At 49.7% G+C, this 27,762-nt stretch overlaps 2 protein-coding genes across 4 annotated transcripts in view; both read right to left on the bottom strand.

The window, feature by feature from the left end:
• Nucleotides 1-2,039: 2,039 nt before the first annotated feature.
• Nucleotides 2,040-8,527, bottom strand: IHH (Indian hedgehog signaling molecule). The gene is made up of 3 exons (XM_059928716.1): nucleotides 7,859-8,527; nucleotides 5,192-5,453; nucleotides 2,040-3,458 (listed from the first exon to the last, which is right to left on the bottom strand). Exons 1-3 carry the CDS (start codon nucleotides 8,168-8,170, stop codon nucleotides 2,800-2,802), a joined length of 1,233 nt encoding a protein of 410 aa, XP_059784699.1. The 5' UTR covers nucleotides 8,171-8,527; the 3' UTR covers nucleotides 2,040-2,799.
• A 12,960-nt stretch (nucleotides 8,528-21,487) lies between these two features.
• Nucleotides 21,488-27,762, bottom strand: part of NHEJ1 (non-homologous end joining factor 1) — a 75,285-nt gene continuing 69,010 nt past the window's right edge. For 2 of the 3 annotated variants that reach the window (XR_009504298.1, XR_009504299.1), the window contains exons 7-9: nucleotides 23,161-23,278; nucleotides 22,474-22,592; nucleotides 21,915-22,004 (exon numbers count right to left, since the gene is read on the bottom strand). Coding sequence is in view for 1 of the 3 variants with exons in the window: in XM_059928717.1 (XP_059784700.1) it covers nucleotides 21,930-22,004; nucleotides 22,474-22,592; nucleotides 23,161-23,278 (312 nt within the window). In the remaining 2 variants the exon portion in view is untranslated. Of the gene's footprint in view, nucleotides 22,005-22,473; nucleotides 22,593-23,160; nucleotides 23,279-27,762 lie in introns of all 3 variants that reach the window. The other variant, XM_059928717.1, reaches the window with a different exon arrangement.

Here is a 27,762-nt window from a genome sequence, read left to right on the forward strand (position 1 = left end):
GGCCCGAGAGGAAAGGCAGGCATGGGGCCAGTAGCTACCCGGGCCTGGGCAGTATGGTTGACCTTCCTCTGGGCCTCGGCATCGTGCAAAGGATAAGCAAGCTGGGTTCTGGTGGGAGGGATTGAGGCCATCGCACTGCAGAGGCGGAGGATGACTTTCCAGGCTGTTTCTGCTTGTCCAGCTGGCACTGTCACTGCAGTTCTGGGCCACTATTCCCAGAAAAACTGCAGGGCCTCACCTCTACCCCAAGGTTGGTCTTTTGAGGGTCTGAATTCAAAGTGTTTTTCTGAATCTTTGCAGCCATCTCTGTCTGAAGAATAAATGTGTTTCCTGAGGAGATTCTTACAGAACAGAAAGGTCTAGGGACACCAAATGGCTCTGTGTCTGCAGGACAAAGTATGCCCAGGCCCCGTAGGAGAGGCAGGTAGTCCCCCCATAGGGGAGAGTCTCGATCTCTCTCCCCCGAACCACCCTCTCCCCCACCATGCAAACTTTCTATAAAAGAACGAATGTGCAAATGAATGGACAAGAGCCTCCTGACCTTGACCTTTTTTTTCTCACTGCAAATGAGTTCATAGATGTTCTGGACCCTACGAACCTGGTCCATGAGAGTCTGCCACAAGGTGATGAGTAGTACACTCTAGGTGGTCTGACAAAACAGATTTCCGGTCCTGAAATGCTGAGCGTGCCTTCTGGAAAGGACCCAAGTTCACCAAGGGAAAAGCCTTGTGGTAAGAACAGTGGACCTGCGAGCAAGATGCATGGGTTCAAATCCTGCTTCTGTCACTTGCTGCATAATCTTGGGCAAGTTACTTAACCTCCCCATACTTCTGTGTTCTCATCTGGAAAATGGTAAGATTACAGTATATACCACATAGGGTTGTTATGAAAATGAAGTGGGTGCTACATGTAAAGCACTTAGAACAATGCCTGGCAATGGTTAGTCTTCATTAAATGATAGCAGTTATCATTCTAGTCTGTGGGGGCCTATTCCTCCCAGATGACACAGTCTCCAGGGCAATGAAGTTTTCTCTGGAGTTTTCCTTCATGGAAGGGGGGATGGTAAGGTAAGAGTCTGGGCAGTCATGCCCCCCCCCACCACCTTCCAACACAGAAATCTCTGTCAGAGGATAGAACCTGGGCAGGGGTGTCCTTTAACAACTGGCTCTCCATGGTCAGGGGAGCTCTAATTTGTAGCATATGCCAATTTCTATGGTGTAAATATGCCCACTATGGCCCATTTCAACTGGCTCACAATATTCCTGAAAATTTAACAACTGTATCAAAGGACCTGGGAGTCTCAGATGGTCTATAATGAGTACAGAAAAACCTGCCATGGGATACAGAAACCAAGAGAAAAGGAAGAAGGGAGTCATCGTGTCTTGGCAATAAACTGGCATCCTTTAGACTAAGCAATGTTTCTCAAAGTGTGGTCCATGGACTCTCTGCCGTGTTTGGGGTATTTGTAAAAATAAGTTCCTGGGCCTCAATCTGGATCTATTAAAGCAGAATCCTGAAAGTGGGACCAGGAATCATTTTTAAACAAGCTGCCCAGATGATTCTGAGGTTTGAGAACTGCTAGGTTAGGGACCCCTGACTTACCCAAGAAGTCAGGATGGGCCACAAGGCAGGTGTGAATTCTACAGAATATTTTCATACCACGGTTCATTATCCACTGTGAAAAATCAGAAATTCAGGCCCTGAGAAAGACCAGAATAAGCAGGGAAAGCACCTTAAATCAGGCACAAGGAGATTGTTCTAGATGAGTGAAATGACCATGGACTAGTTACATCAGTTCTTTCTCTGGTCTAACTGTTTAGGGCAAACTTTGGAGTCAGCATGGAAAGGCCTTGCCTGGCACAGAGCACAGCTCTCTGTTGAGACTTTGCAGACCTACTGGGTGAGAAAGGGCCCAGAGAGGGGGTGGGAGCTCTGGAGGTTTTGTCCTTGGAGGAAGGTGAGCACAGCCCTGGACAGCCCCACCCATGGCTCCGGGCTATCTGTGTATCGGCCCTACTCGGCATCCTGGACACTAGGGCTCTAACAACTTAAATAATTTTTATTACAAAAGGAAGAAAAGACCAAAACATCCCCAAAATTTTCCCATGGGCTTCCCCCTCGGTGCCAATAAATAAGGTGGGGGAGACTGACCGGAGGAGGGGTGGGGTCATGGTTCAGCAGAAGTGGGAATGCAGAGCCTGGGCAGGGGTGGGAAGGACATCCCGCCCCCTCACCCAGTCCTGGCACTATGATCACATTGGCCGGAACACAGAACTCTACACTGATAGCAACAGTCTCTGGATGTGTCCCGAGGAGCGTGGCCAGAGAGGAAGGTTAAGCCTCAGGATGGCCAGGCTGGCTGCCCCAACCTGCAGCCTTCTGAGTTCTAGGCGGCATTGAGTCCAGCCAGCTCCCTGCTGGCTCCCAGGGAATCTAGCAGCATCAACTGAGGTGCAAGCCCACTTAAGAGGGGCCTAAGATGGATGGAATGAGCCCTCCCCATTGGGGGAGGCAAGTATGAAAAATCATAGTGAGAGCTGGCTGGGTTGGGACCCACTGGTCTCTAGGATAGAAAGAGAGGCCACCCCCCACTGCCAGCTCAGCTTGCAGCTTTGTCACTACACCATGATGGGGGTGGAGGACGCTGGCATTGCCCAAGTCTCAGTGATGTATACCTGTGGTGGAGGAGATGGTAGAAACCAGTGTCCTGCTCAGGTCCCTTCCAGGGCCAGCGCCCTCCTGGCAGGTAGGCCTTTGGACCCATTTGGGCAGTTCTGGGAGGGCAGTAGAGGGATCCTTTCAGCTCCCTGACCCAGCCATGCCCAGCGAGTGGAAGCTGCCCTCTTCCAGCAAGAGACGTCCCAGGCGGTAGAGCAGCTGGGGGTACCAGTGCACACCCTCCCCTGGGGTCCAGCTGCCCCACGCCAAGCTGTGAAACAGTCGCAGGGGCCAGAAGGCCAACTGAGCCAGATGGTGGTCAGCCACGGCCGCGAAGCAAGAGGCCACCACGTCCTCCACCACCAGCGTCCCGTGCCTCGTTAATGGGGCGTAGGCCCCAAGGGCCACATGTGTGGAGACGGCTGCCACTCGGGCAGGCTGCAGGCCTGGGACCCCCGCCACCAGCACATACTGGCCGGGCTGCACTTGGCTGGCAAACGTGGCCCGGAAGTGGGTGGCTGGCTCTGTGTGATTGTTGGCCGTGAAGAGCAGGTGGGCGGGTGTGAGTGCCAGTCGGCGCGGGGGGTCCTGGGTCTCGATGACCTGGAAGGCCCTCAGCCTGTCTGGTTCGCGATCGAGGAAAATGAGTACGTCGCTGAAGATGGGGTTCCCATCCTCCCCCATGGCCAGCACTCGGTCTCCTGGCCTCACGGCTGACAAGGCCACACGTGCCCCACTCTCCAGGCGCACCTGGGCTCCAGCAGGGAAGCAGCCGCCTGTCTTGGCCGCGGCCGAGTGCTCTGTGGGAAGAAGGGACATGAAGGCATTACTGCTGTGGAGCTTGGATTCCCAGTCACAGCATCCCTCCCCAGTCCAGCCAGAGTTCCTCTTGCTCCCAGGCTGCCCCCCATCGCCATATCCTGTCCCCTGCACCCACTTTCCATGCAGCTTGGAATCCACCCCAGCCCACAGTGTGACCTTCTGCCCTCCTCCCTAGCCTAATGCTTTGCCAATGAGAGAGCATACTGAGGCTCCAAGACCCAGTGGGTGTGAGGGAAAGGGCCCCCCTGAAGCCCAGGTGAAGCCCCCCCCATCTGCTCCCAATCCTGACAAGGCTGTGAAGTAGTCAGAGAGGCCAGAGGTCAGCTGAGCCAAGCAGTGGTCAGCTGTGACTTGACACCCAAAAGCTGCAGCTTTGTCGAGAAAGCAAGTTGCTTAGCACCTCTGGCATCTGGATGTCCCATTATTTCTCACCCATTGCTCAGATGCTCCCCAAAATTGCCCTCTCAGACTGACACCCCAAGTTCTGTGCCAGAACCGGCCCTTGGAGCCTATACTCCAAGGGAGAGGAGGATCAGTCAGTGGCGAGAATACAGACTCCTGGGGAAGCTCAGAGTGAATGGCCAGGCCAGGGTGTGGCTCAGTGGCAAGGGTGAAATCACCATCTTCAGTTCATGTGCTGGGTCCTTGTGCGGGGACGGGACACAATGGCATCAGTGGATGGGATGCAGAATAGTGTTTGGGGGTTAGGAGTTATGAAGGCAAGTGGCCACCCTAGGAGCTGGCACCTGGCCGACGTTAGCAGGTGAAGGGTTGATGTGACTTGAAGCAGACACAGTTGACAGGGAAGTGCTGAGGGGAAAGGTCAGGGTGGGGTCACCACTGTGAGCCCAGGTGGGATCAGGAATAGTAAAAGCCTGCCTGGTCTCAGTGTGCCAGGTCTGTGAGTGTGACAGCTGCATGGGGCCGGCATGGAGGGCTGAGCCTGCAACGAGGGGGGAACCACGCTGGCAGTCACACAGGAACCATTTGAAGCATCCATGACTGGGTTCAATGCAGGTGACAGGGACGCTGACAAGATTTGAGGGAGGGGACGAGGCCCCAGTGCCTGCCAATTCTGATCAACAAGGCGGCCAATCTGGGAAAATCCACTTTATTAAGTCCACTCTGTTTATTCTTGCCCTCATGGCTGGCTTTGCCCCCAAATGTCCAGCTTCAGGGCCCTGGAGGAGAGGTTGGGGACGCCTGCGCCCCCTGAGAGGGGCGTACACAGTGCCTTAAAAGGCCTGACCTGCAGCTGGGCTGTGGGTTCTGAACCTCTGGGCTCTTGGCTCCCGCTCAGGCACGCTGCTGTCTGGGCACACTCTGGCCCCTGGTCCCACCCCACCCCCTAGCGTTCTGCACCACACTGGGTGGGGAGGCCGTCTCTGTCAGCCTGGCTTCCTCCATCTGGCCAGCTTGCTCTGTCTTGCACCTCCTGCGGCAGGTTCTGGACTGTGGACCGCCAAGTCAGCACCCAGCGTCGCTGGGACAGGGCCCTGTCTCCCTAGGCTCCTGCCATGACACTATCAGGCACGGGTCGAGCAGGTGGTCAGGAGCAGCAGCGGGGAGCGCCGCGGACGTCCTCTTCCCCGGGGTCCCCGCCTCCATCCCTGGGAGGGCCTCTTCACCTTCTTGGCCCCGGCGGGCCCAGCGCCGCCTGTCCACGCCCTGCGGCCCCGGCCCCGGGCCCAGCCCCCCGGCAGCGGCTCACCGGACTTGACGGAGCAATGCACGTGCGCCTTGGACTCGTAATACACCCAGTCGAAGCCGGCCTCCACTGCCAAGCGCGCCAGCAGTCCGTACTTATTGCGGTCGCGGTCCGACGTGGTGATGTCCACCGCGCGACCTTCATAATGCAGCGACTCCTCCGAGTGGTGACCATCTTCATCCCAGCCCTCGGTCACTCGCAGCTTCACCCCGGGCCACTGGTTCATCACCGAGATGGCCAGCGAGTTCAGGCGGTCCTTGCAGCGCTGCGAGAGGAAAGGAAGCCGAGTTAGGGGGAGGAGTTGGCCCGCGTGCAGGTTACGGCGCAGCCTCGTCCCTCACTCGCCCACTGCACTCGCTGGAGTCGGGAAACCGGGGAGGGTGCTCTGACCCTCTCTCTTAGGAACAGAGAGTCCTAAAGTGCTCCTTCCCTTCTAGCATCAGCTGCCCCAGGGACCTGGCCCGCGCGGTGGCGCCACAAATCTGGATCCGCTCACCCTTGGGGGCTTTTCTCTAAGCTCTCTCTCTCTCCTGCTGGGATTACTGATCCCTCCACAGACAGGGCTCCACCTTTTGAGCGCCGGGTCCCTCGGTCTCACCGCGGTACCAGGGACAGGGACCGCCTGCTGCCTGGAGAATAAAGGTGGTAGCAGAGCTGACGGCCTGCAGCCGGCCTGCTAGGCGTGCAAGGCTCGAGGTGCCCAGTAGGTGTCACCGTAGCCCCAGGGCTGAGGCTCCCGAAGCGGCCAGGGCGCCGCAGGCGCGGCAGGTGCGAAGCGCCTCAGCAGCCTGGGGGGTGTGTTGGAGGGGAATCCCAAGCCTGCCTGGATCCCTCGGCGCCACAGAGCATTCCTGCTGGGACCCTCATGATCCAAAACCGGCCCGCACCCGCTCAGGGGAGGCGGCAGCCCGGGAACCAGAAGCTGATGTAAAGGCCAGCGCCTGGCCTGGCCAGATGGAGGACCACGCGGATCGTCTCCGCTGCAAGGGGTGCGCTCCGGGTTGATAAACCCAGGCAACGTTCTTCCTGAGTCGAGAGCCCTCAGCACCTCTGCGCCGCCCCTGTCTGGGAAGGGACCCGAGAAACAGAGCGTGTGATCTCAGGGAGCCGGCTTCATGCTCCGCCTCCCATGGAGTGGGAGTCGAGCCGCGCCCTGGGGGAAGGACGGCAGAGATCATCGTCTGTGCTGGCTCCCTTCGTGCCTGGAGCCCAAGGGACCCCGCAGTTGACTGAGGGGAGGGGCCTGGGGGAGAGGGGCCTTTCCACAGTCCTTCACTTTGAGGTGCCAGGCGCTCCCAAGTGTAGGCAGCCCATGTTTCGAACTACCCCCACCCCTCAGAGCCCAGGCCCCACAGACTCTTGGACTCGGTCTCCCAGGAGCCAACAGCGGCTAAAACCCAAGGCCCTGTCGGTCCTCCCAGGATGCATCCCAGGCTGCAATCTAGCTGGGGGCGCTCACTGCCCGGGGAGGGAGCTCCGCGTGTTCCTTGCCGCCAGGCTTCCAGCCACCCACCTATGTCCGCTCCGCGGCCCCTGCTCCCCGCCCCTCTATCCCCCACCACCCCTCCCCTCCTCGGGTCCAGAGCCCGGGCACGCGCTGTCAATGATTGCCCAGCCCGTGGCCCGGATCCTTATCTGCATTCCTCGGCGCCCGGCCCGGCCCGGCCACCAGCCAACCTTCGCCCCGACACCCGCCGGCCAGACCCGGCGCCAGGGCGCATGCTGAGGGCCGTGGTCTAGCTGCCGTTCCCAGAGCACCTAGAAAGCAGGCCGCCTGCCTGCGGTGGAAGCCCCGGGAGACCACTAAGGAAGGGGACGGAGATCTCTTCCCTTGCGAACCCGGCCGCAGGGAAGAAAGTTTGCTCTCCGCCACCCCCTTCCCGAGGCGCTTGGGTTGAGCGCCGGTCCTGTTCCGAGCACGCAGAGACTAAAGTTAGCCCTGCTGTGGGGCTGCCCGGCATCCCAGCCCCTCTCTTTCAATCCATCCCCGCCACCAATTCCAGGGACCCCCCGCCCCCTCCAAGTTCGGTCTCAGAGCCCGGAGGCCTGGCACCTCACCCTTCAACTGCAGCTGCGCCGCTCAGCTCTCGGGACAGACACGTGGGCTTGCCCTTCAAGTTCCCTTCCCCACCTCCACCTCCTGGCTCTAATATTCCCCGCTGTTCCTTAAACCCAGACCCCGCCGGGGCGCTGCTCCAGGAGGGGGCAGCGCTGAGAACCGAGAGCGCACGGGAAGGAAAGGCCAGTGGGGCCCTCCGCGCCCGGAGCTTCTTCGCCTCAGGGGTGCCAAAGCGCCTCGAAATGAAAGGGGCGTAGCCGTGCGGAAGATTAGGCCGGGAGGGACTGGTGCATCCCGGAGGCGCAGGAGGCAGTCGGGTAGAGGTACCTCCAGGTGCCGCGTCTGACCTGAGCTGCCAGCACTCCGGCGCAGAGGGGCCACCGCCAACCGGCTGGGCTGTGGCTCTTGGCAGCGGGGAGCTCTTCTCACAGCCTCCGGCGGGCTCGGGGAATACTAACACACCGCCGGGACCCCGGCCGGCCCATCTCGGCGAGAGGGGCAAGTGCCAGGGGGCGTGCCAGCCAGTCAAGGAAAGGTGCCAGGGGGCGGGTAGGGCCGGGCAGGTGGCGGTGCTTCGGCGGCGGCGCCCAGCGAGGGCGGTTCGCGCTCACCTGGGTCATGAGGCGGTCGGCGCCTGTGTTCTCCTCGTCCTTGAAGATGATGTCGGGATTGTAGTTGGGGGTGAGCTCCTTGAAGCGCTCCGAGCTGCGCGCGATCTTGCCTTCGTAACGCCCGCTGGCGCCCAGGGTCTTCTCGGGCACGTTGGGGCTGAACTGCTTATACGCGAGCGGCACGAGCTTGCGCGGCGGCCGACGGCGGCTGCCCACCACCCGGCCCGGCCCGCAGCCCCGCGCCGCCGGCACCAGCAGCAGCAGCAGGAGCAGGCAGAACCGCAGTCGGGGCCGGAGCCGGGCGGGAGACATGGCCGGGGAGCCCGGGAGACCGGCGGGAGAGGACGCCTGGTGGGCTGACGGGTGGGCGAGTCGACGGGAGCGCTGCGGGGGCTCAGGCGTCCGGGTGGCTCCGGGGGGCTCCAGGTGGGGGCGCCATGGGCTGCGCGGCGCGGCGCAGGGCCGGCGGGACTCAGGTGCGGGGCGGGGGCCCGGGGCCCTGGCTGGTGGCGGCGCTCTGTCCCCTTCGGCGCCTCGACTCTGAGCTGCCCGGCTCGCCGGCCGCCAATAAATAGGCCGGCCCGTTTGTTTTGGCAACGCGGCGACGGCGGGGGGCGGCGGGCGGCGGGGCTGCGGGCCGCCGGTCTGGGCTGGGCTGGCCGGGCCGGCGGGCTGGCGGGCCCCGCGGTTAGCACCCCGGCCCGGCGGTCAGGCGGCTGGGGCGGAGCGGGAGCTGCTGCCGTCTGCGGCGCAGCCCGGGGCCGAGTGAGAGGGGAAATGGAAGAGATCCGGGCTCGGGCCCCGCGCAGACCGCACCCTACCCATGTCCCTGCCTCCTGTGCGCTCGACAGCAAACCTGCGGCAAGGGCAGCACAGCCTCCTCCCCCTCGGGCGGGCGGCCGCGGCACTAGCCAGCCCTCGTCCCGCTCGCTCCTCCGCCGCGCGTCCGCCCGCCCGCTGCCCTTGGCGCCCCCTGCACTGCCTGAGTCTGCCCTCCCCGCCCGGACGCGCCCCACCCCGCCTTGGCCTCGCCTCTGGGCTCCCCGCGGCTCCGGGGTGCCCCGCCAGGAGCTGCCACCCCCACAGAGACCGCAACCCACGGCGCGGCCGGACGCGAGGGGCGGGGGGCAGTGGCCGGACCGCATAGCCGCCTACGGTGTCCTTTGCGGGGAAGTAAACCCAAAAGGCAGGAGGCCGCTCATAACCTGGTGCCCCACCCTGGCCCAGGAGGCGCGCCCTCTCAGCTTGCTGGAGCTGAAATTCTGTATCAACCCGGTGCACATCCCACGGCCGTCCGGTCTGAAGCTGGGAGTGGGGCATTCAGCCTCATGAAGAGTAAAGGGGCGGGGGGGTTGAGTTGGGAACACTGTTAGAAGAAGCAAGATGAAGTTGCGAAGGAATAGGCCAAGGTGTAGAGAAGAGAGGCTAAATGGTGACATCAACAGAATACGGGAGAACCCCGACTGGCCACGTTGAAGACGAGCTGGCACAGATCGCAGGGGCCGGGGCTTGCTGAGAATGCAAAAAATGATTCAAAGCCGCAGCACACAGGAGCTGCTAAATAATTACTCTCTTAGTTCTACTTCACAAATGAAAAAGGCCAGAGAATGCGTGGTGGCAGTCAGAGATATAAACATGGGTTGCATGTGTATTTTAATATGACATTCAGGAAAGCTGAATGAATTAGGATTCATTCTGTTAAAACAAGAAAAGACAAGTGTGTTAAAAACAAACACCACCACCACAAATTATGTAATTTGTTTGCAGTGTTTTCTACAAATTCAATCAAGATAGAAATAAAAGGGTTTAAAAATTCTCATTGCAAGAATATTAATACAATAGGTACTGCTTATGTGCCTGATATATGGAAGCTATTAGACATTATTATACTAAGCATTCTACTTGCATTATCTAATTTAAACTTACAACTCCAAATGAGCTATTATCATCTCCATTTTGAAATTTTCATTTTCAAAAAAACTGCAGATTTTGCAGTTCAGAGAAGAAAAGCAACTTGCTCCTGGCTGAGGGATTCACCCCCTGCCCCCCACACCAACTGACACCAGAGCCCGGGCCCTCACTGGGCAGCACTCAGCCATCCAGTACAGCCTGGGTTTTGGACACTGGTAGATTTTCACAGATGTGCTCACATTTTCTCTGGATCGATTTTATGAACACAAATTCAGAATTGGAAGGGACTCAAAAGAGAGTGTTTAATCCAAGCACTTCATATTACAGAAAAGGAAACTGAGGCCCACAGAAGGGAATTTAGGACGGCTCCACCAGGGTGGAGGGATGTCTGTCACTTGGAAACAAAATGGCTCGTTTCCTTTACTTCTCTTTGCCTGTACTTCCTCCCCACACCGCATGTTCGTTCTTATATTTGCATTCAGATTCTGTGTCTCCCAGTTACAGATTACTGTAACATTGCTTCTTTTCCTTGAAAGCTTCCAAAGTGCTTTAATGTATGTTTTTCGGGGTTCAAGAACTATCCCTGCAATATTCCCCACCCCCTCCCTCTCTCCTGCTCAGAACCTCTCCCAATCCAGACAAATAAGGGCTCTCTGTTTTTCAGAGGTCCAAAAAAGAAAATCCCATAGGCTCCCATGGTCACCTATCCCGGTGTTTTATAATAACTTTTTAGAGAAGTTTTGCTTTAAATTCAATCTTTCTTTCTTCTGTCTCAAATGCAAATTCAACTCCTTTCCTCTTTTTCTGGCCATAGAGATTAGGGCCATTATCCTGCTTATTATCCAGTATGCATGGTCTTGAAGAGTTGTTAAATTCACTTTCAATCTTCTTTTCTCCAAGTGAAAGACAATTTCTTTAAGCTTCCCTCAGAGGTTCTACCTTATAACCATTTATTAACTTTACCATTCTTCCTCTCATTTCTTCTCTTAAGCTGTGATCCTGTTGAATACGAATCTCTGGTAAAGATCTGATCAGCGTCAAATAGGAATTACTTATGCAGTGCGGATATAGCTTGGCATCAGGGGTGCTTCCACAGCAGGGCAACCTTGTTGGTTTAGATTGTGCTCCACTAAGTCTAGACCCTCCTCGGCCTAGCAACTTAGGAGCAGTGACCAGGGTGTGTCCTGGGAGAAGCAGATGGGGGGCTAACATTTATTTAGTCCTTTCTCTATGACAGGTGCTTTAAGCACTTAGCAAAAATCTTCAGAATAACCCTCTGTGCACAGCAATTATTCTCATTTTACCAGTATACAACTCTAAAGCTCTAGAAGTAAAGTAATTTGCCTCTGGTCCCACAGTCAAGACTTGAACCCAGAGCTTTTTTGCTCCAAACCTATAATCTTTTCTCAGGACACAATGGCCATTCAAGATCTGAATCTCAAATTTAGGTCGGCTTCAGTCCGATCTCCTTCAGTGGAGGAGGGGTGAGAGAACGACAGAGATTGGAAGCATCATAATTTCTACAGCAATGACCTTGGAGCACTTTTAATCCAATTTGGGGCCTAAGGACCTTGGTCATTTCTTAGCTGCCTATGTTCTTAGCTGTTCAGTTGATGTAGGGTAGCTTCTGAGTTGGGGCAATCCACTAGACCTATCAGACAAAGCCTGGCTCTTTTTCTGGTCACTGCCAGGCTTTTGCCTGCAGTAAAATTGGAGAACCGAGGTGTGTCATTCTGGAGGCACCAATGGCCTGGGGTCTGAGCAGCAGCAATAGAGCCTTATCAAGGCACCTCACATCTGAGTCCTGGGCCTGTTGGTAAAATCACTTTTCTTCTCTCAACTTTGGATTTCTTCTACCCCTCAACCATCTCTATTTTGAAGAAAACAAAGTAAAATCTATTTCTTTGGATAATATGATTTTTTGCTTACAAGAGTAAAAGTTGGGAAAATAGTTTGGAAGGAAAGGGAGGGAGGAAAATACACCATTAGAACCTGATAATTTAAACATCTGTTTAGTAGATTACCATGTTGGCATTTTTAGTCAGTCTTGAATTTAACACTATAGTACAAATACACTGTACTAATAGTGATACACACACACACAGTGTAGGTCCACACTTCTATAATCAACTAGTCTTTTTTCTCCTGACCCTGCTTCTTGACCAGATCAATCCTGCTCTAAATCCACAGGTGCTAAGCCACAACCAGACAAGTTTCAGGAATGCAGTTAGTCAAATATCCTCCACTGATTCAGTGCACAGCAGCCCTGGCTCAGTAGAAAGAACACTAAGGCCTGGAGTTGGCAGATCTGTGTCTGAAAACTCTCTTTGATACCTTTTACCTGTGTGGCCTTGAGCAAGTCACTTGACTTTTCTGAATTTTAGTTCTCTCATCTATAAAGTGAAAATTAATATCACCTACCTTGTAGGGTTGTTAAGAGGGTTAAAAATACAAGCTGTAAAATACAAATCTTATGTATAATTCATTTTCATCCTCTGGACGGTTCACTGGCGGTAGCAGTTCTCTGATTCTTATTACTCGTCCACCGGAAATACATCAGGATGCTCATATATGTGAACCCAAGACAGTGGTGGGGATTAAGAGGCCCTACTTCTTTCTATTAGGGAAGCATCTACCTTGTGCATGCTAGCGTAATAGGCACAAAAGGATGGCAAATGCAAACAGAAAAGTAGAAGACATAGTTGTCCTCAAGGTATATACTATTTAACCTCAAATCATGAAAATAAAAGGCAGTTACAAAGCCATGAATGCCATTCATAAACGAGTACAGAATAATGCATTCTAAACTAGATAGATTAATAGATAAGATGAACTTGATCTAGAAGAATATGGAATTAAGAAACAATTAGCCTGGGGTTAGACCTCTTGGAAGAGATGTTTTGAAGGAGGGAAAGGAATGACTGAAAGAAATGAAGAGGACACTCAGGAAAGGACAGTGGCCCAAGCAAAGATGCTGGCCCTCGTAATCATGAAGAGCCAAGTTGGATGATCTAGTAGAGGGGAGAAGCCCTGATATTATCTGATGTAACCGTCACAAAAACCTTATGAAGTTTACACAACCATCTTCATTTTATGAATGAGAAACTGAGGTTCAGAGCTTCTAAGTGAGGAGGTTGGAGAAGTTGGAGTTAGAATCCAGGCCTGTCTGACTCCATAATAATCCAGTTTCTTGGTGAGTGATTCCTAGCGCAAGCATGCTGGGTTGCTGACCTCTGTTCAAGTCACTCATTTTCTCTCTAAATCTAGGAAACTCTTATTATCTTCATCTTGGGCTTTTAAAATTCATACTCTCTTTGACTAACCATTTCCCCAACTGGTTGGGATCATTCTGACTCCTACTGTTGATTTTTTGAAGAGGTTAGCAACTCCACCATATTTCACCCATATGCTGAAATGAAAGAAGCATGCCTGTCTTTCAAGCCTCTGATCAGTGCAGAACACATTTGGAGATCCAGTTAGAGCCACTCAAAACTAACAATGCTTTAAAAGCTGGCTATTGATTAGAAATGGGAATGTCAAGTTACCTTTGTCCTAACAATAAGCTCATTACAAGGCACTTCAGAGAGATTGAAGCATTAAAGACCTTGCTTTGATGACTTTGACAAGGTAGGAAAAAGTAGCAGAATTAGTTACAAAGAGAGTATTTTCCCCTCAAGTCAGAGACTAAAGACTGTGTGAAACTCTTATAGACAGAAAGACACTTGCAGACAGAAAGACATACATATAAATATATTTCTGTATATGGATGATAACATGTTTACTAACTAATGGGCTTTACTTCCATCCCAGTGTCTCTATTTGGGAAGAAATTAGTTGCTTAAAGAGAATCTTGGAAGATACTAGTTCAGTGAATGAATGCAGTAGAGGGGGAAGGGGTTCTACTCTTTTACTACTCAAGCGATGCTCCTGACATGCCTGTCAGCTTTCTGTAACTGGGTCTGTACTAGTCCACCCACACTCTCTCACCCGTCTCTCTTGGTCAAGATAGCACCCTAAGGATGCTGGATCTATAGCCAAGGATCTATAGCCAAAGAAAGCAAGAAGGTGTACAGTAACTTACTTTTTAATAACGTGTATTCTTAGTTTCTGTAAAATGACAAATTCATTCTGTTATGGTTATAGCTAACAAAATGGTATTTAATCCCCACTCTCACCTTATGACTGGTTGCCCCAAACAAAAAAGATTACATCCATTGATATCCACAAATTTCTAAAACCACTTCAAGATACTGCTGGTGTGGAGGGGTATGTGTGTGTGTGTGTGTGAGTGTGATAATCCTTCTTCATATATTCACTCAACAAGTATTTCTGAGCATCTACTAAGTGCCAGACACTGGTGAGGTGCTCAAGATGTGAGAAAAAAAAAAAAAAAAAAAGAAGATTCCTGCCCTTATGGAACTTTATTCTAGTGGAAAGGCATTGGGGAGACAAAAATAAATATAAAAATAAAAAATATTACTATATATAAAATAGATAAACAACAAGGTCCTACTGTATAGCACCAGGAACTATATTAAATACCTTGTAATAACCTATAATGGAAAAGAATATAAAAAAGAATCACTTTTCTGTATACCAGAAACGAATACAACATTGTAAATGAACTATATCTCAATAAAAAATAAAAATAAAATAAAAGTAAAAAAGCAAATATGTATTATAATGTGTTAGAAGGGAATAAGGACTGTGAACACAAAACATGAAACAGGGTAAAAGGTTGAGAGTACAGCCAGCCTGTGGGCAGCGGTCCGAGGCCAGGAGGCAGGTGGCTCTATTAAGTAGGGGGGTCAGTGGAGGCCTCATTCAGATGGTGTGATTTAAGCTAAGAACTGAAAGAGGTGAGGGCTTCAACCAAGCAGATACCTAAGGGAAGAGCGTTCTAGGCAGAGAGAAATGCAAAGAGCAAAGGCCCTCAGGTGTTTGCCTATTAGAGAAATAGCAAGGAGACCAGTGAGATCAAAGATGAAGCAAGGGGGAGATGGAGTGAATAAGCTTGACTTTCTACTTTCTGATCATGAGAGTGTTTTTCAAACTTTTTATGAAGCTCAGAGTGAAGATAACTTATCCTTTAAAGAGATTTATGTATTCACATGTAAATACAGACACAGTGCAGTTAAGTAAAGGCAGGTAACAGAAAGGAATTTATCCATAGGATTCTTTTAAATTTTTTTAAAAAGAGATACATACTCATGGCTCTCACTTTCTACTTCACACACTTGAAAAACTTTTGGGGAAAAAAATGTATGCTTTAAATATCATCTTTGGATTGTAGACTTCTTGAGAGCAGAAGATATGTCTTTGTGGCCATAAGACAGCAAGTAGCATAATGCCCCATTGGTGGGAATGCTAGTGATTAAGCATTCAATATATATATGAGTTAATACATGTCTAAGTATTCCTGTTTCTTATTGAATGTGGGTTTTTCTATCTCATTCCCAACACATTTCCAACAAACCCGTGCCATTCCTTTGCAGTGATTTGGAATGTTCCTGTTGGACTTTCCCATTTTGCAGTTCACGTCTCTGTACAGTGTAACCAACTTGGTTTCTTACATCCCCTTTCCTGGTCAGGACTATAGCCCATTCTTTAGAGATTCCATGGGGGATCTTTCTTCACACTGAATTCTTCCCACTAGTTGCCCAAGTTTAACTGTTGAAATGTTTTCCGTCATCTTTAAATCATCTTGGTATCAGTTTCATACCTGCTTCAATTTGATTTGATGACTGCCATTAAGGTATTTTTGAGATTCCCACACAGAAGCATACACATCTCTTAGATTCTTAGTCCAAGGAAGTATTTCCCAGATGTCTTTCTGATGGGAAGCTCAGCTCCCACCAAGCAGTCCCTGCTTTAAAATGGCTTTGATGAATGACCCACAGGAGCCATGCCAGTCCCTGAATCATCACATAGCACCCCAGGTGGGAAACATCAAATGTCCTCTGCTGTTGCTCCACTCCTGCCCTATATGAAGAGATTAAATACCTGCAGTTTCGTTTGGCACAGCTCTGCTATTTTCATTCTTCAAATCCTAAAAATGCATACACTTTGACCGTTCAATAGTCCACGGTGCTGGAACTAGGGCCTCGCTGTACTTCACCTCGTTGACTGATGACACCTCCAAAAGCAGTGTGGTGGCAACTTGTGCCCAGTGGGTGTGTGACAGCCAAGTACAAACTCAAAGTTGGCCACTTCACAAGCTGGGTGCCCTAGGATCTACAACAGGAACGTTCGCTGCCTTTTCCCGAACGTAGCACGTGTTAATTTTCCCCTTTAGCACAATCCAGACACTGCATCTTTTTTTTTTTTCCCAAAATGCCATTGTACAGCTTACCTATTCCCTCTGTCCTGCTATTCTAATTATATAAATTACCCTGCCACAGTTAATTCGTACTTATTAAAGAGAGCACCATAATGGACATTACCACTACCAGAAAAGCACTCAAGTTGGGGTATCAGTATCACCTTCATACATCATCACAGTATTATTTATATTGCAGATATATCAGGTTACTAATGAAACAGAAATATTTATTACCAGCTCCCCTTCCCCCAACCAGTGCCTTCCTATTCCCCCATATGTGACATACGACCAACTGGCATTGCTTTGTGCCCTGGAAGCACCAGGCAGTAGTAATAAATGAAACTGGCGGTCTTTCCTTCTCATCTGGCAGGAGTCTTTTTCTGTCTTGAATAAGGGATTTCTTTACCATCCAGGATTCCCAGCAGTACTGCTCTTGACCCCTGAACACACACCCAGACCCAGCGGGGGCTTCCCCACCAGCTCCAACTCGTTTCACCACCCCCTGCTCGACCTTCAAGGCCTAGAGTGGGAGGAGAAAGACAGGACGGAGTGCCAGTCGAGAGGATTACCCTTCCCCTACTCCATCCTCCCTTCTCTTGTCACCCATTTCTGACTGGCTGTCGATCCTATCAGGGGTCCATAAAGCCAGGAGGACTCTGGCCCAGGAGAGGGGGGTAGGGGTTAGGCAAACAGGCCAGGGAGGCAGCTGGTTGAAATTTAACCACAATATTCTTGGTCTCTATTGTTTTGAGTGAGGCCCAATATTTCCACAGCAGGATTATAGGATCTGATTAACCATGTTAGACAACAATGCCAAGCTGGGATGGGCTTCCCCTTCCAGCTTCCAATATGAAAAAGTAAATACAACACCCAGATTTCAGAAGGGACTCCCAGCAGCCCCCCAAGCCCTACTCCCCAATTCTAACCCCAAAGTGAGGGGAGGGAGGAAGAGTGTGACACTGCATGCTCCTTTAACTCCTGGCCCTCGGCCGCCCGCCGGCAGGACGAGTAACCTGGCACAATATTCCCAGGTGAGTCAATGACTGTATGCTCCCCACACCCTGGAGTTTTCCAGTGCTTCTTCCGGGTTCCCCTAGGCTGGCCCAGATTCTCAGGAACCCATGAGAGTTAGGTGCTGAGAGGCTAGCGCTCACTCAAAGGGTCCAGGATTGTGGAAAGCACAGCAAAATCTGTTGGGTTCCAGGACAGAGAAACTGAGGGCAGGTAGGATTTCACAGCTTTGAAGAGACTGAGCCTTTGCTAGAATGCTTTGGTGCTACCTCATGACTTCCCATATGCCAGGGTAGAAAAGTGAGACCCCAGAATTGAGGGGAAGCTTAAAGCCCACCATAAATCAAAGTCTCAGGAGAAAGTATTCCTTGATAGGTCTGGGATGGAAGACAGAGGACAGATGGGTTTCTAGATCCTCAAGTAGAGATGGATTCCCTAGGGTCCCTCGCCCATCACAGACAGACAAGCTACCTCACACCCTCCCCCCTCTGAATGTTTCCCCTCAGGGTGGGATCTTCTGAAGCCCTGTCCAAGAGAACATGGAAGAAAAATAGAGCATTAAGAAGCCCTCAACAAGAATACCCTGTAGCAGCTTCCAGGAGGTCACAGCAGCTAGGGAAAATCCTCTCTCCAGAGCGTGGGCTCCCTTCTCTTCTGGCATTTCTCTCTGTATCTAAGTGCCTAGCAGAATCCACTACAGTTCTGTGAGTCTGTATATTTACTCATGTTGGTAACAGGGACTAGGAACCAAGGGTCCTGAGCTCTGAGTTTAGTGGCTTCCTTGTAGAATGTCACTTACTCCTTTTGAACAGTTTCTTCTTCAGGAAAATTAGAAGACAGAAAAATACTTCTGGAAAGAGCTCAGAAAAGCATATCGTGATTGTACGAAAACCCAGTTAACATAAAGTTGCACCCTTTAGTAGTATAATACCAACACCAACACAGTGATATTTTTTGATTTAGCGTTAAAAACTGACCCTGTTCTCAAAGAGTATATGCCAATGTAAGGATGAAAACAAAAAGCCCATAGGAAATGTGCATATAAACACTGATTATATTAACAGCACAAATAGTGAGGAGGTGGGCAGAACAGATGAAGTGAGCTTACTACATCACAAGGAAGGGTAATTAAGAGGATTTTAGGTTTCCCCGATATTCTCTGGAGCAAATCCCCTTAGCTTCGTAAACAGGAGGAAATGAAGGACAGAATAATTGGAAGAAGGAAATGCCCCTGGTGACAATGTCAAGAACGAGACCAAATCTAGGACGAGGAGAAAAGGCACGGGCTTTTCCATCCCCACTCCCACCATCTCTGTACAGAGAATGACACACCGGCTCCTGTTTATCTCCCCAGCAGACCAGGGAGGAGGAGGTAAGGGCTTCGGAAAATGGGAGGTTTAAGTGAACAGGAACGCAAGAAAAGGGAGTTCAAACGGACCACGGGATAAAATTAAGAAGTAGCGGGCTGAGTATTCAGGAGACTTGAGCATCTCTCCCTCCCCCAAGTGCTCACCGAAGGTGAACTGTATCAGACCCGTGGAAGGATCTTGGTCCAACAGGAACAGATTCTTTCCAAGTCCAGAGTACAGGAGCTCAGATCTCACTCTTTGCCACTTTACACCCTAGGGACTCCAGGGCTAGCTCCTCAGGATTCAGTGGGCAGAGACTAGAAGCTCCTTCCACCCTTTTCAATAATTTTACTACCCCTTGGAGACACTCCTTGATCTGGAAGATTGGCTGACTGGTGACAGAACAGAGAATGACCCTCGTGGGGTTTTCCAGGACCCAGCTCGGGCTCTGCCCTCAGGGTTGCTGAGAAAGCCCTCGGTGAGGCCTGAAGAGAGGAGGTGCTGCCCAGCTGGAGTGCTAAGGGATGAAGATTTCTCTCCCAGCAAAGAGCTGGCCTGTACTGGCTGACCGTGGGGGAGGGGTGAACCACCAGCAGGGCCAAGTAGGCCTTGCAGCCTAGGTGGCGCTATTTCTCTACTTTTTAGGTCAAGTTCCTGCAGGAACTTCCTCGAGGTCCCTAGTCCTGCTCCTGGTTTGCTGGCTTGCTGCTGTAAACCACCTTATATTATTTTTTTTTCTAAAAATACTCCAAAGCAATTGAAAGAGTCCCTTCTCCCACCAGCCAGCCCTGGCCCCAGCCCCGGCCCCGAGGAGCGGGTGGGTAGGCGGGGAGGTGGGCCACTGCTTTATTAAACACAGGGAAAACTAATATTTACGGAATAAAATTTATGGAGCAGCCACGAGAATTCGACCCTTTTATGTGCATGTGGAGTGGGGCTGGGCCAGCCTGGGGGCCTCAGGGAGGGGCCCAAGCCAGGGGGCAGGGCTGGAATACAGCCTGGCTAGGCCAATTTGTCAAGGCAGGGATTTCCCTGGAGTTGCCCTGGGATGAATGATTTTCAAACACCACCCTTTGCGTTGGGGGGCAAGAGCTTCAGAGCAAGAATGACTGAGGCAGGGCCTCGGGGAGCAATGTTTCTCTAAGGGTGTGTTTGGGCAATACCCCCATGGGGGCAGCAACCTCTGGGGATAAAGGGGGCAGTGGGCGGGGAGGTCATTAGGCATACTCTTACTTAACCTTTTTAAAAAGTTACACATTCTTTTGAGAACACGGGGAAAAAAAATTATGCTCTTAAGATTTTACTTATAATTTTAGGGGATTCACAAACCCCTGATCCCGCTCTGATTAAAAATGCCTGCTCTTGAGACTGTGCTCTTAGGGCAGAAGGATTATCTAGGGTGAAGAACCCTTATTCTCCCCCAGCTTGCTGCAGAAATCTTTCCATTTTTCATGTGGTCTCATACCTTGAAATCTGGCCATCTAAATTATGCCAAGAGAAACTAAACTACAAAGTCAGTCATCTGACGGATTGTTTTTACATAGTTCCCAATTCACTTCAATGACAGTCACTACCAGGGCACAGACTGGGTCTGAGGGTAAAGAAAGCTATCAGCAGCAACTGGGAATGAGCCCTGGTGGAGCTCTCGCAGACTCTGCCAGCAGGTAAAGGCCTGGTGGTAAGTCCTGGAGTCCGCCAAGGTGCCTCCCTTGAAGAGCTAATAGGGAGTAGAAAACACATCCTCTTTGAAAAGAGGCAGCGTCATGGGAGAAAGAAGGACATTACATCCTTCCTGGAAAATGTTTTTGGTAATGTATGTAATAATGCAGTTTAGAACTCAGCTGTCTGGGTTCAAATTCTGGCTGTTACTTATTAGCTGTGTGACCTCTGATAAATCACTTAATCCCTTCAAGACTCCATTTCCTAGTGGGTTAACAGTATCTTCCTCATATGATGCTGTGAGGATTCAATGTCAGGCACTCATTAGAGTACCTGGTATACATTAACTGGTAGCTGTTTATTATCGTTATTATTATCATTATTATTTTATGATTACTTGGATCATCCTCTTTCCCCCAAGACTTGACATGGGGACAGACACACCAGTCCCAGCCAGAGAGGACATGTGGACGAGGAGGCCTTTGACCATCGTAAGTAACTAAATCAGAAAAGGCCTCTACCTAACAGCTCCCAGTGAACATCTGAGTTCTACTTCCCTTCCTGTCTCTCCAAGGTAAAGTTTCAGATGGTCTTACCTATAGAGGAAAACCTAGCAGAGAAGGCCAAGGAACTCTGAGAATCCTGGTCTGCTAAATCTTCTTTTTTTTTTTTTTTTTTTTTGGCCATGCCGCGCAGCTTGTGGAATCTTAGTTACCCGACCAGGGCCACAGCAGTGAAAGCACCGAGTCCTATCCACTGGACAGCCAGGGAAGTCTCAAATCCTGCTAGATTTGTCCAAAGAGTTCACTTTCTAACTAAGATTCTGCCTATCTCATACAGTCTTTACATTTTTTCCTGCTAAGCACTATTCATTCTATACATCAATTCTTTTGGTTCCAGAGAACTCCTCTGGCCATATTTCCTGTTCCCTGTCATCCTATCTTTTCTAGTTCTTCTAGTTACTGTGTTATTTGAAGTGAAGTGAAGGATGGGAAAATAAAATTCCTTTTTCTCCCACTCCAGGAAACTAACTTGGCCCTAGGGCTCAGAGCTCTTTGTAATTTCAATCCCATATTCAATCCCGTATTAACCTGTTGTCTATGCCTTGGAAATAGACAAAAAACACCCCATATCAAGTTGGACCAAAGAGCACAGAAACCATATGTTCTGCTATCTTGTGCCCACCATGGAGAGAGGTCTCAAGATCAAAGCGCCCGAATGGAGGCTTAGCACAGGCCACAGAAGAGAAGTATAAGAAGAACCTGAAGGATTAGACCGAGGGCCTAGACTTCATCCAGAGACAACAATGGGGTGGGACCCAGTAAAGTGAAGTGAGTTGGTTATGTGTTCCACAGATAAGCAATCTCAAAAGCAGGGGAGTGTGAGTGCTTTTTATTCCATGCTAAAGAGAGGAGAGGGTCTCTGAGGAACACCTGGGACTGGCTAGGGACTCTCAAGAAAGGTAGACAAGGCTTCCTAAGCATGCTGTGCCTTTTTGCAGACCTGCCCCATATACCTAAAGTCCATGGTAGATCCTGGGTCTAGAGAACCTTCACCAAAAGAAAGGAGGGCATGGGATTCCCAGAGACTGGCTTCCACTCGGACAGGGAAGGCCAGTGCCCGATGGATTGGAGCCAGGATTCCCTCAATTAATAGTATCCATGCCTGTCAACATGAACTTCAGTTATCTCGCCCTTACAGTGGAGTCCCTGACTGTGTAACTCTGTGTCAGAGATGCTGCTGCCACAGGACCTCCTTTCAAGGTGACACTAGGAAACTACTCTCCGAGTCCATCCTCAGCAGTTGAGACAGCGACAGGTTAACTGAAGAGCCCCCTTAGCTTCTTCCTCTTGACCTTCAACAGCTGAGGTCTCTGCATAGGGCCTGAAGTAACCTAGAAAAAAAGGAACCCAAGTTAATAGAGGTTTTGAAGAGTTCCACTTAAGTTAGGAAAAGAAATTCCTTCCCCCCATGGCTCTGGTTAAGACGGGTGGCTGACGCAGGAGTTTTGAAGTCCATGTCAGGCAGTGAATGTGATATAAGACTCTATGCAGGAGATACGCACATCACTTCTCCCCTAGGCAACAACCTCATAGACCATCACTGCAAGTGCGATAAGGCAGAAAAGGAGTCAAGGTCCATCATTCAGAAGAACTGCAGAGAGGAGACAGCAAGGGAAGATGCAAAAGACCATGACTCTCCATCCAGAAATCCACAATTTAGATGCCTGGTCACAAATATCCCCCAGTGTTGTTAAGGCAGTGTCAACTAGGTGACAATTCCAGGGACCACTCGCTTGGGAGCTATAGGTGCAGACTCTCCCAAATCTTGAAATGCTATCTAGGAAGCTGCTCATGACTTACTGTGGGCTCTTTTTCAGGCACTGGGAGGGATGGTGCTGAGGAGACCGGCTCTTCTGGCTGATTCAGAAGTTGGCTATCAGTTTCTTGTGAGGAGGCACTGCTTGAGGTCTGGGGATCTCCTGAAATCCGAAAGATCAAGGGAAGATAGTGATGACTGCCTTCTTCTTACCAGAAAGGCATTAGCATTTACCAAGCATTCTGATAAAGGCCAGGCTTTGGTACTAATATGTAAACAGACACAAATCCACTTCCAACTAACTTCTGGAAAGCGCTGTTTCTATGATGAAGATTCTCCAGGACCACTTTAACCACGTAAGACAAGAGTTTCCCTGACCCAAAACAGCTCACTGTTCTTCTACATATTACCTGTCATGTCTCAGGTAGGGAGATTAATTTTTTTCCTGGTTCTCTCACTAATTCTCCTAAGCATGTAGACCAGTCCTAATAAAGCTTTCTGCAGTGATGGAAATGTTCTGTATCTGAGCTGTCCAACCTGGTAGCCACTGGACACATGTGGCTATTGAGCACCTGAAATGTGCAAATGAGGGGATGAATTTTTCATTTTATTTAATTTTTATTTATTTAAATTTAAATAGTCACTATTGGCTAGAGCTACCATATTGAACAGCACAAACCTAGACCCTAACTCTAACCCCAGGGAGACCAAGTACCTCTAGAGCTACTCACCAGTGCCTTGAAGCTTCTGTCCCACTTGGATCTCTTGTCTGGTGACTGCCATATACAGACTCTGTAGATTTGTGACAAAGGGTTTTCCATCACCAACACTGCATGCCTCTGGTAGTTTCTACAGGGGAGAGGAGATGCTATCATTGGTGACATGGTATTGCTAGAGAAAAGAAACTTGATATCCCACTGGCAGAACTGGCATCAACCCTAAAAGAATTTATATACAGAACTTAGATCCAATATAGGACATCCATATCTAAACCTGTTAGGACCAATATAAAGACCTCTTGGGAGGTCTTCTCCTCTGAAAGGCAACTCCAAACAAATATCTTTATTTCCTTCAATGCTTATGTCTATTACGTTTCCCCATGAATACCTCATAGGTTTGTAGGTTCTTTTGTCCAAAAGGATGACCTCTTAGAGGGCTGTTTTACGAAATCATCTTCCCTAAGTTGTCCCTGAGTTGTACAGATTACTATTTTAATTAAATTCACTCCTAAACTTCTATACTGGAGAGAGAAAAAGGATGAAATCCAGGAAAGGGGAAAGAGAGCAAAATGGGAATGACAGACTGAGAGACAAGAATAAATTATGGAGCTATGACATTCAGTCAAAGGAGATGGGAGAAACAAAGTTTTCAGAGCTTTGGAGGCTTGCCTGCCATTTTATGTTCCTTATGCAATCCCATTGTGCTTTACTATAATCCATGAACTCACAATGGGGGTGATATTTCCCCCCAAGTGGGGAGAAAATTTGCTCTTGGGGGATGAAAAAAATCTTACTCATTTAAAGTATAAAGCACAGATATACAAATAGTACATAAACAGAATTTTGGTTTATCTATGGTATTAAAATTTCCTGAGGGGGGATGATTAGGAAAAAATGTCTTAAAAGGTTCCTCAGGGAGGTGATAATGAAAAAAAATTGAGAAACACTGCTACAATCACATTATATTTATCTATTTCCTTCATTATGGAATGAACTGTGGATTTATATCCACAGCAAAATGCTTTGCCTAGTTCAGGTTTCATACACTTGGCTGAACTGAGTTTAAGTAATGGCTGAAGACTTAAGAAAGTGCAATAAAAATGAGATGAAAGAGTATGGTGTCCAGTGGACCTAAACCTGGCTGTACTTCAGAATCTTGGAAAGGGCCCAGAACCACTTCGTCTGTCCCTATGCATGCAAATCGCCATGGCTCCCAGCCAAGTTAGCAGGTTCTCCAAGGGAAGCCATGCCAGCAGCTCACATGGGAACAAGCCCAAGAATCCTGGATTGGCCCACATCTCATGTCAAGGGCACTCTCTCTGTGCTATAAGGGCATTCATTTCTGAAAACCCACTGTGGGAGAAGGATGGAAGAGAGAAAGTGGGAGAAGCAGTGAAGTAGTTGCTGAACCATGGTCAAGATTATACAGCTCTTTCCCTGAGCATGGTGGTAGCTGAAAAACTTATTGATCCCCGGGAAATGTAACATAGATTTCTACTCCAACCCTACTCACATAAAGACTGTATCAGTCTTGGACTTTCACTGGAAACCACAGACAATCAGTCAGGAGTCTTGAGTGCAGACGTTGCTTCCAGCAGTAATCTCACTAGGAGTATAACAGCCCTCTTCAGCAGCATTCCCTGAGGAATGAACTGAAACAGGCCACGGACCTCTATCTCACCTCACTCTCCTTCCTAAGTTCAGCTCTCCAACCCCCAAGCCACCTCCTCCAGCAGAAGGTCCTCTACTCTATGGCCAGAGAGCCCTGACAGCAGAGAGGCAAATGGCTGTTCTCCGTCCTCACATCTCATGTCTCTGGGATCTCCCTTCATACTGCTCAGGAAGTGTGGCCTCTCTTAGGGTCACCCACACACAGTTTGGTAGGCACTGCACTGTCTGTACAAACAGGCCAGGCAGAATCTAGGCAGTCCAGGGTCATCTCCTCCTGCCCTTTCTATGGAAATAAACAGACTCATAAAATTTCCAGGGTGACCTTTAGCCAGTTCATATACTTAGTCTCAAAATGAAGTGCCAGAAATAAAAGGCCACTGGAGCTACTGCTGTCCTGGACCTAAGTCCAAATCCAGAAGCTGTATCTTAGCCCTTCCTCCATCCTTCCCCTTCTCGGGGAGATCTGGTCCTGCAGCTGCTACCAAAGGTCATCCCACCCGATTGTCTATTCTCGGAAAAGTACTAGGAAGAGAATATTGGTACATTTCCTGCATATTTACTATGTGCTAGACACTGCTCTAAGTATTTAAAGGTATCAACCCATTCTGTCTTACTCACTGCTATTTCCCTGGCACCTAGAACAACCTGGCCCACAGGGGATGCTCAATAACTATGTATGAATGAAGGACTATGGTAGGCATTAGTATGACCCCATCTTGCTGAGGCAGTTACAGCTAGTAAGTGGTGGAACAAGATCAGAATCCAGACCATGTGGCTTCAGGGCCTTCGCATATAGCAACTACCCTATTTACTTCTCTGAAGCATAGAATTTTAGTCTAAAGGGCAATACAGGCTTCCCCAGGATTACAGCCCTTAATTCCTTGCATCACAGATCATCTGCATATATTCCCATCCAGTTCAGAAACAAGCTCCCTCAGGGGACAAGAAAAACACAAGCAGATATAAAGGAGGCAACTGGTCCTACCTGGAACTCTCAGAGGGCTGAAGGGCCATACCCTTAATCCTGTTCTAGCTGTTCCCCATCATCACTGATTCCTTGGGCATCATTCTCAGAATATGCTAGGGAAGACAGGTGGTGAGGCCTGAGCCTGGGAAGGAGAAATATTAGTTCCCTGTGCAGGACAATGGTAGGGGTGAGCTGGGGCGGGCAGCAGAGATCAAAGGGAGAAGCTGGAGTCAGGACTAAGAAAAGCAAATAGCAGTGCCCCCTGCTATAAGTACACCTGAGCCAGGAGCAAGGTGTACCAGCCACAAGCGGGTCACTGCCCAGAATGGGGAGGGGAAGAAGAGCCAGGTCAGTCTACTGTATAATATGTTCATCTGATTAACCCAGAATCAATTCTACTCAGCAGAAAGGTTACTGAGATTCTACCATGTGCCAGGTACTACAGGACTGGGGGAGGGGAAGTGGATGCACCAGTCCTTCCCTCCTCAGAACAGCACAGAGTTAGTCTAAAGATAAATAAGTCAGGGCTTCCCTGGTGGTGCAGTGGTTAAGAATCCGCCTGCCAATGCAGGGGACACTGGTTTGAGCCCTGGTCTGGGAAGATCCCACATGCCACAGAGCAACTAAGCCCATGCGCCACAACTAACTAAGCCTGTGCTCTAGAGCCCGCAAGCCGCAAGTACTGAAGCCCGTGCACCTAGAGCCCGTGCTCTGCAACAAGAGAAGCCACCACAATGAGAAGCCCGCGCACCGCAATGACGAGTAGCCCCAGCTCGCCACAACTAGAGAAAGCCTGCACGCAGTAATGAAGGCCCAATGCAGCCAAAAATAAATAAATAAATAAATAAAAATTAAAAAAAAAAAAAAGATAAATAAGTCAGAGGCCCTGTCTCAAAGAGTTTACAGTCACACATGGGACAGAGGCAGATGCAGGTATCCCCCGCTTTTTGAAAATTTGCTTGATGCCACTTTGCTTTTAGGAAAAGCCTACATTAGTACCTGTTTTTGCTAACTGGAAGAAATCCAAAAAAGATTTTCTCTTTTATGAAAAAAGGTAATTGCTCCTTCACTTTACCCCATTTCAGCTTATGAAATGGTTCATAGGAGTGCTCTACTTTCAGATAGAAGGAGGAACCTGTATGTGTGTGTGTGTGTTTTTCAGGCATTATGCTATAACAGAGTTATAAACAAAGGGTAATAAGAACCCAGAGAAGAAGGAAGGGACAAAGTCTCACTGAGAGTCCTGCAAAACACTTCAGAGGTGGTGACATTGAATTAAGCCTTTGCAAGGTTAGACTTTGAATGTGGTGGAAGTATCTGAAGCACAAAGGTGTGAAAAGACAGGACAGGTGGACAGATCTCATGGGAAATGAGACTGGAAGGCTAAATTCATATCCACGAGATGGCAAAGGACTTTGTTTTCTGAATTAAGGATATGCCCATGGGAATCCCTTTTGTTTCACAAAGTGGCTTTCTCTGCTATACAACTACTTGCCAAGGCTTCCTTGGCATCAAACTATTACTGATACAACATTGAGGAGTCAGAAGTTTCCTCAAGGTTTCCCTTTCTAGGCTTTCTGCTACATTTAGAACCTCTTCAGTACTTACTGCTGGTACTGTGACCCTTTAAGAGCCACAAGAGCTACATCCCTCTCCTGTCTCCAGTAGCTCTGTTACTCTCTCACTTCCAGTCCACTAGGACTTTGGCCCCTGCTATACGGCCACATCAGAAGCGTTAGGAAAACCAAAGTTATAGAAATCATAAAGGGCATTTTATTTCCCCTTCTTGTCCCTATGGCAGCCCATGTTGGTTGCTAGGCCCCAAACTCCCCTCCTTTAACCATAATTCCCATCTTCACTGAGTCTAAAACTCACTCCCAGTGGTCTGGAAATTCTAAGACCCCCTCCTACCCCATGATCCCAACAGGATCTGTTGGAGCAATCCCAACTGCCATTTTCAACTAGAAATAAAAGGT

The sequence above is a fragment of the Balaenoptera ricei genome, chromosome 7, assembly GCF_028023285.1.
Source record: "Balaenoptera ricei isolate mBalRic1 chromosome 7, mBalRic1.hap2, whole genome shotgun sequence".
NCBI classification, from domain to species: domain Eukaryota; kingdom Metazoa; phylum Chordata; class Mammalia; order Artiodactyla; family Balaenopteridae; genus Balaenoptera; species Balaenoptera ricei.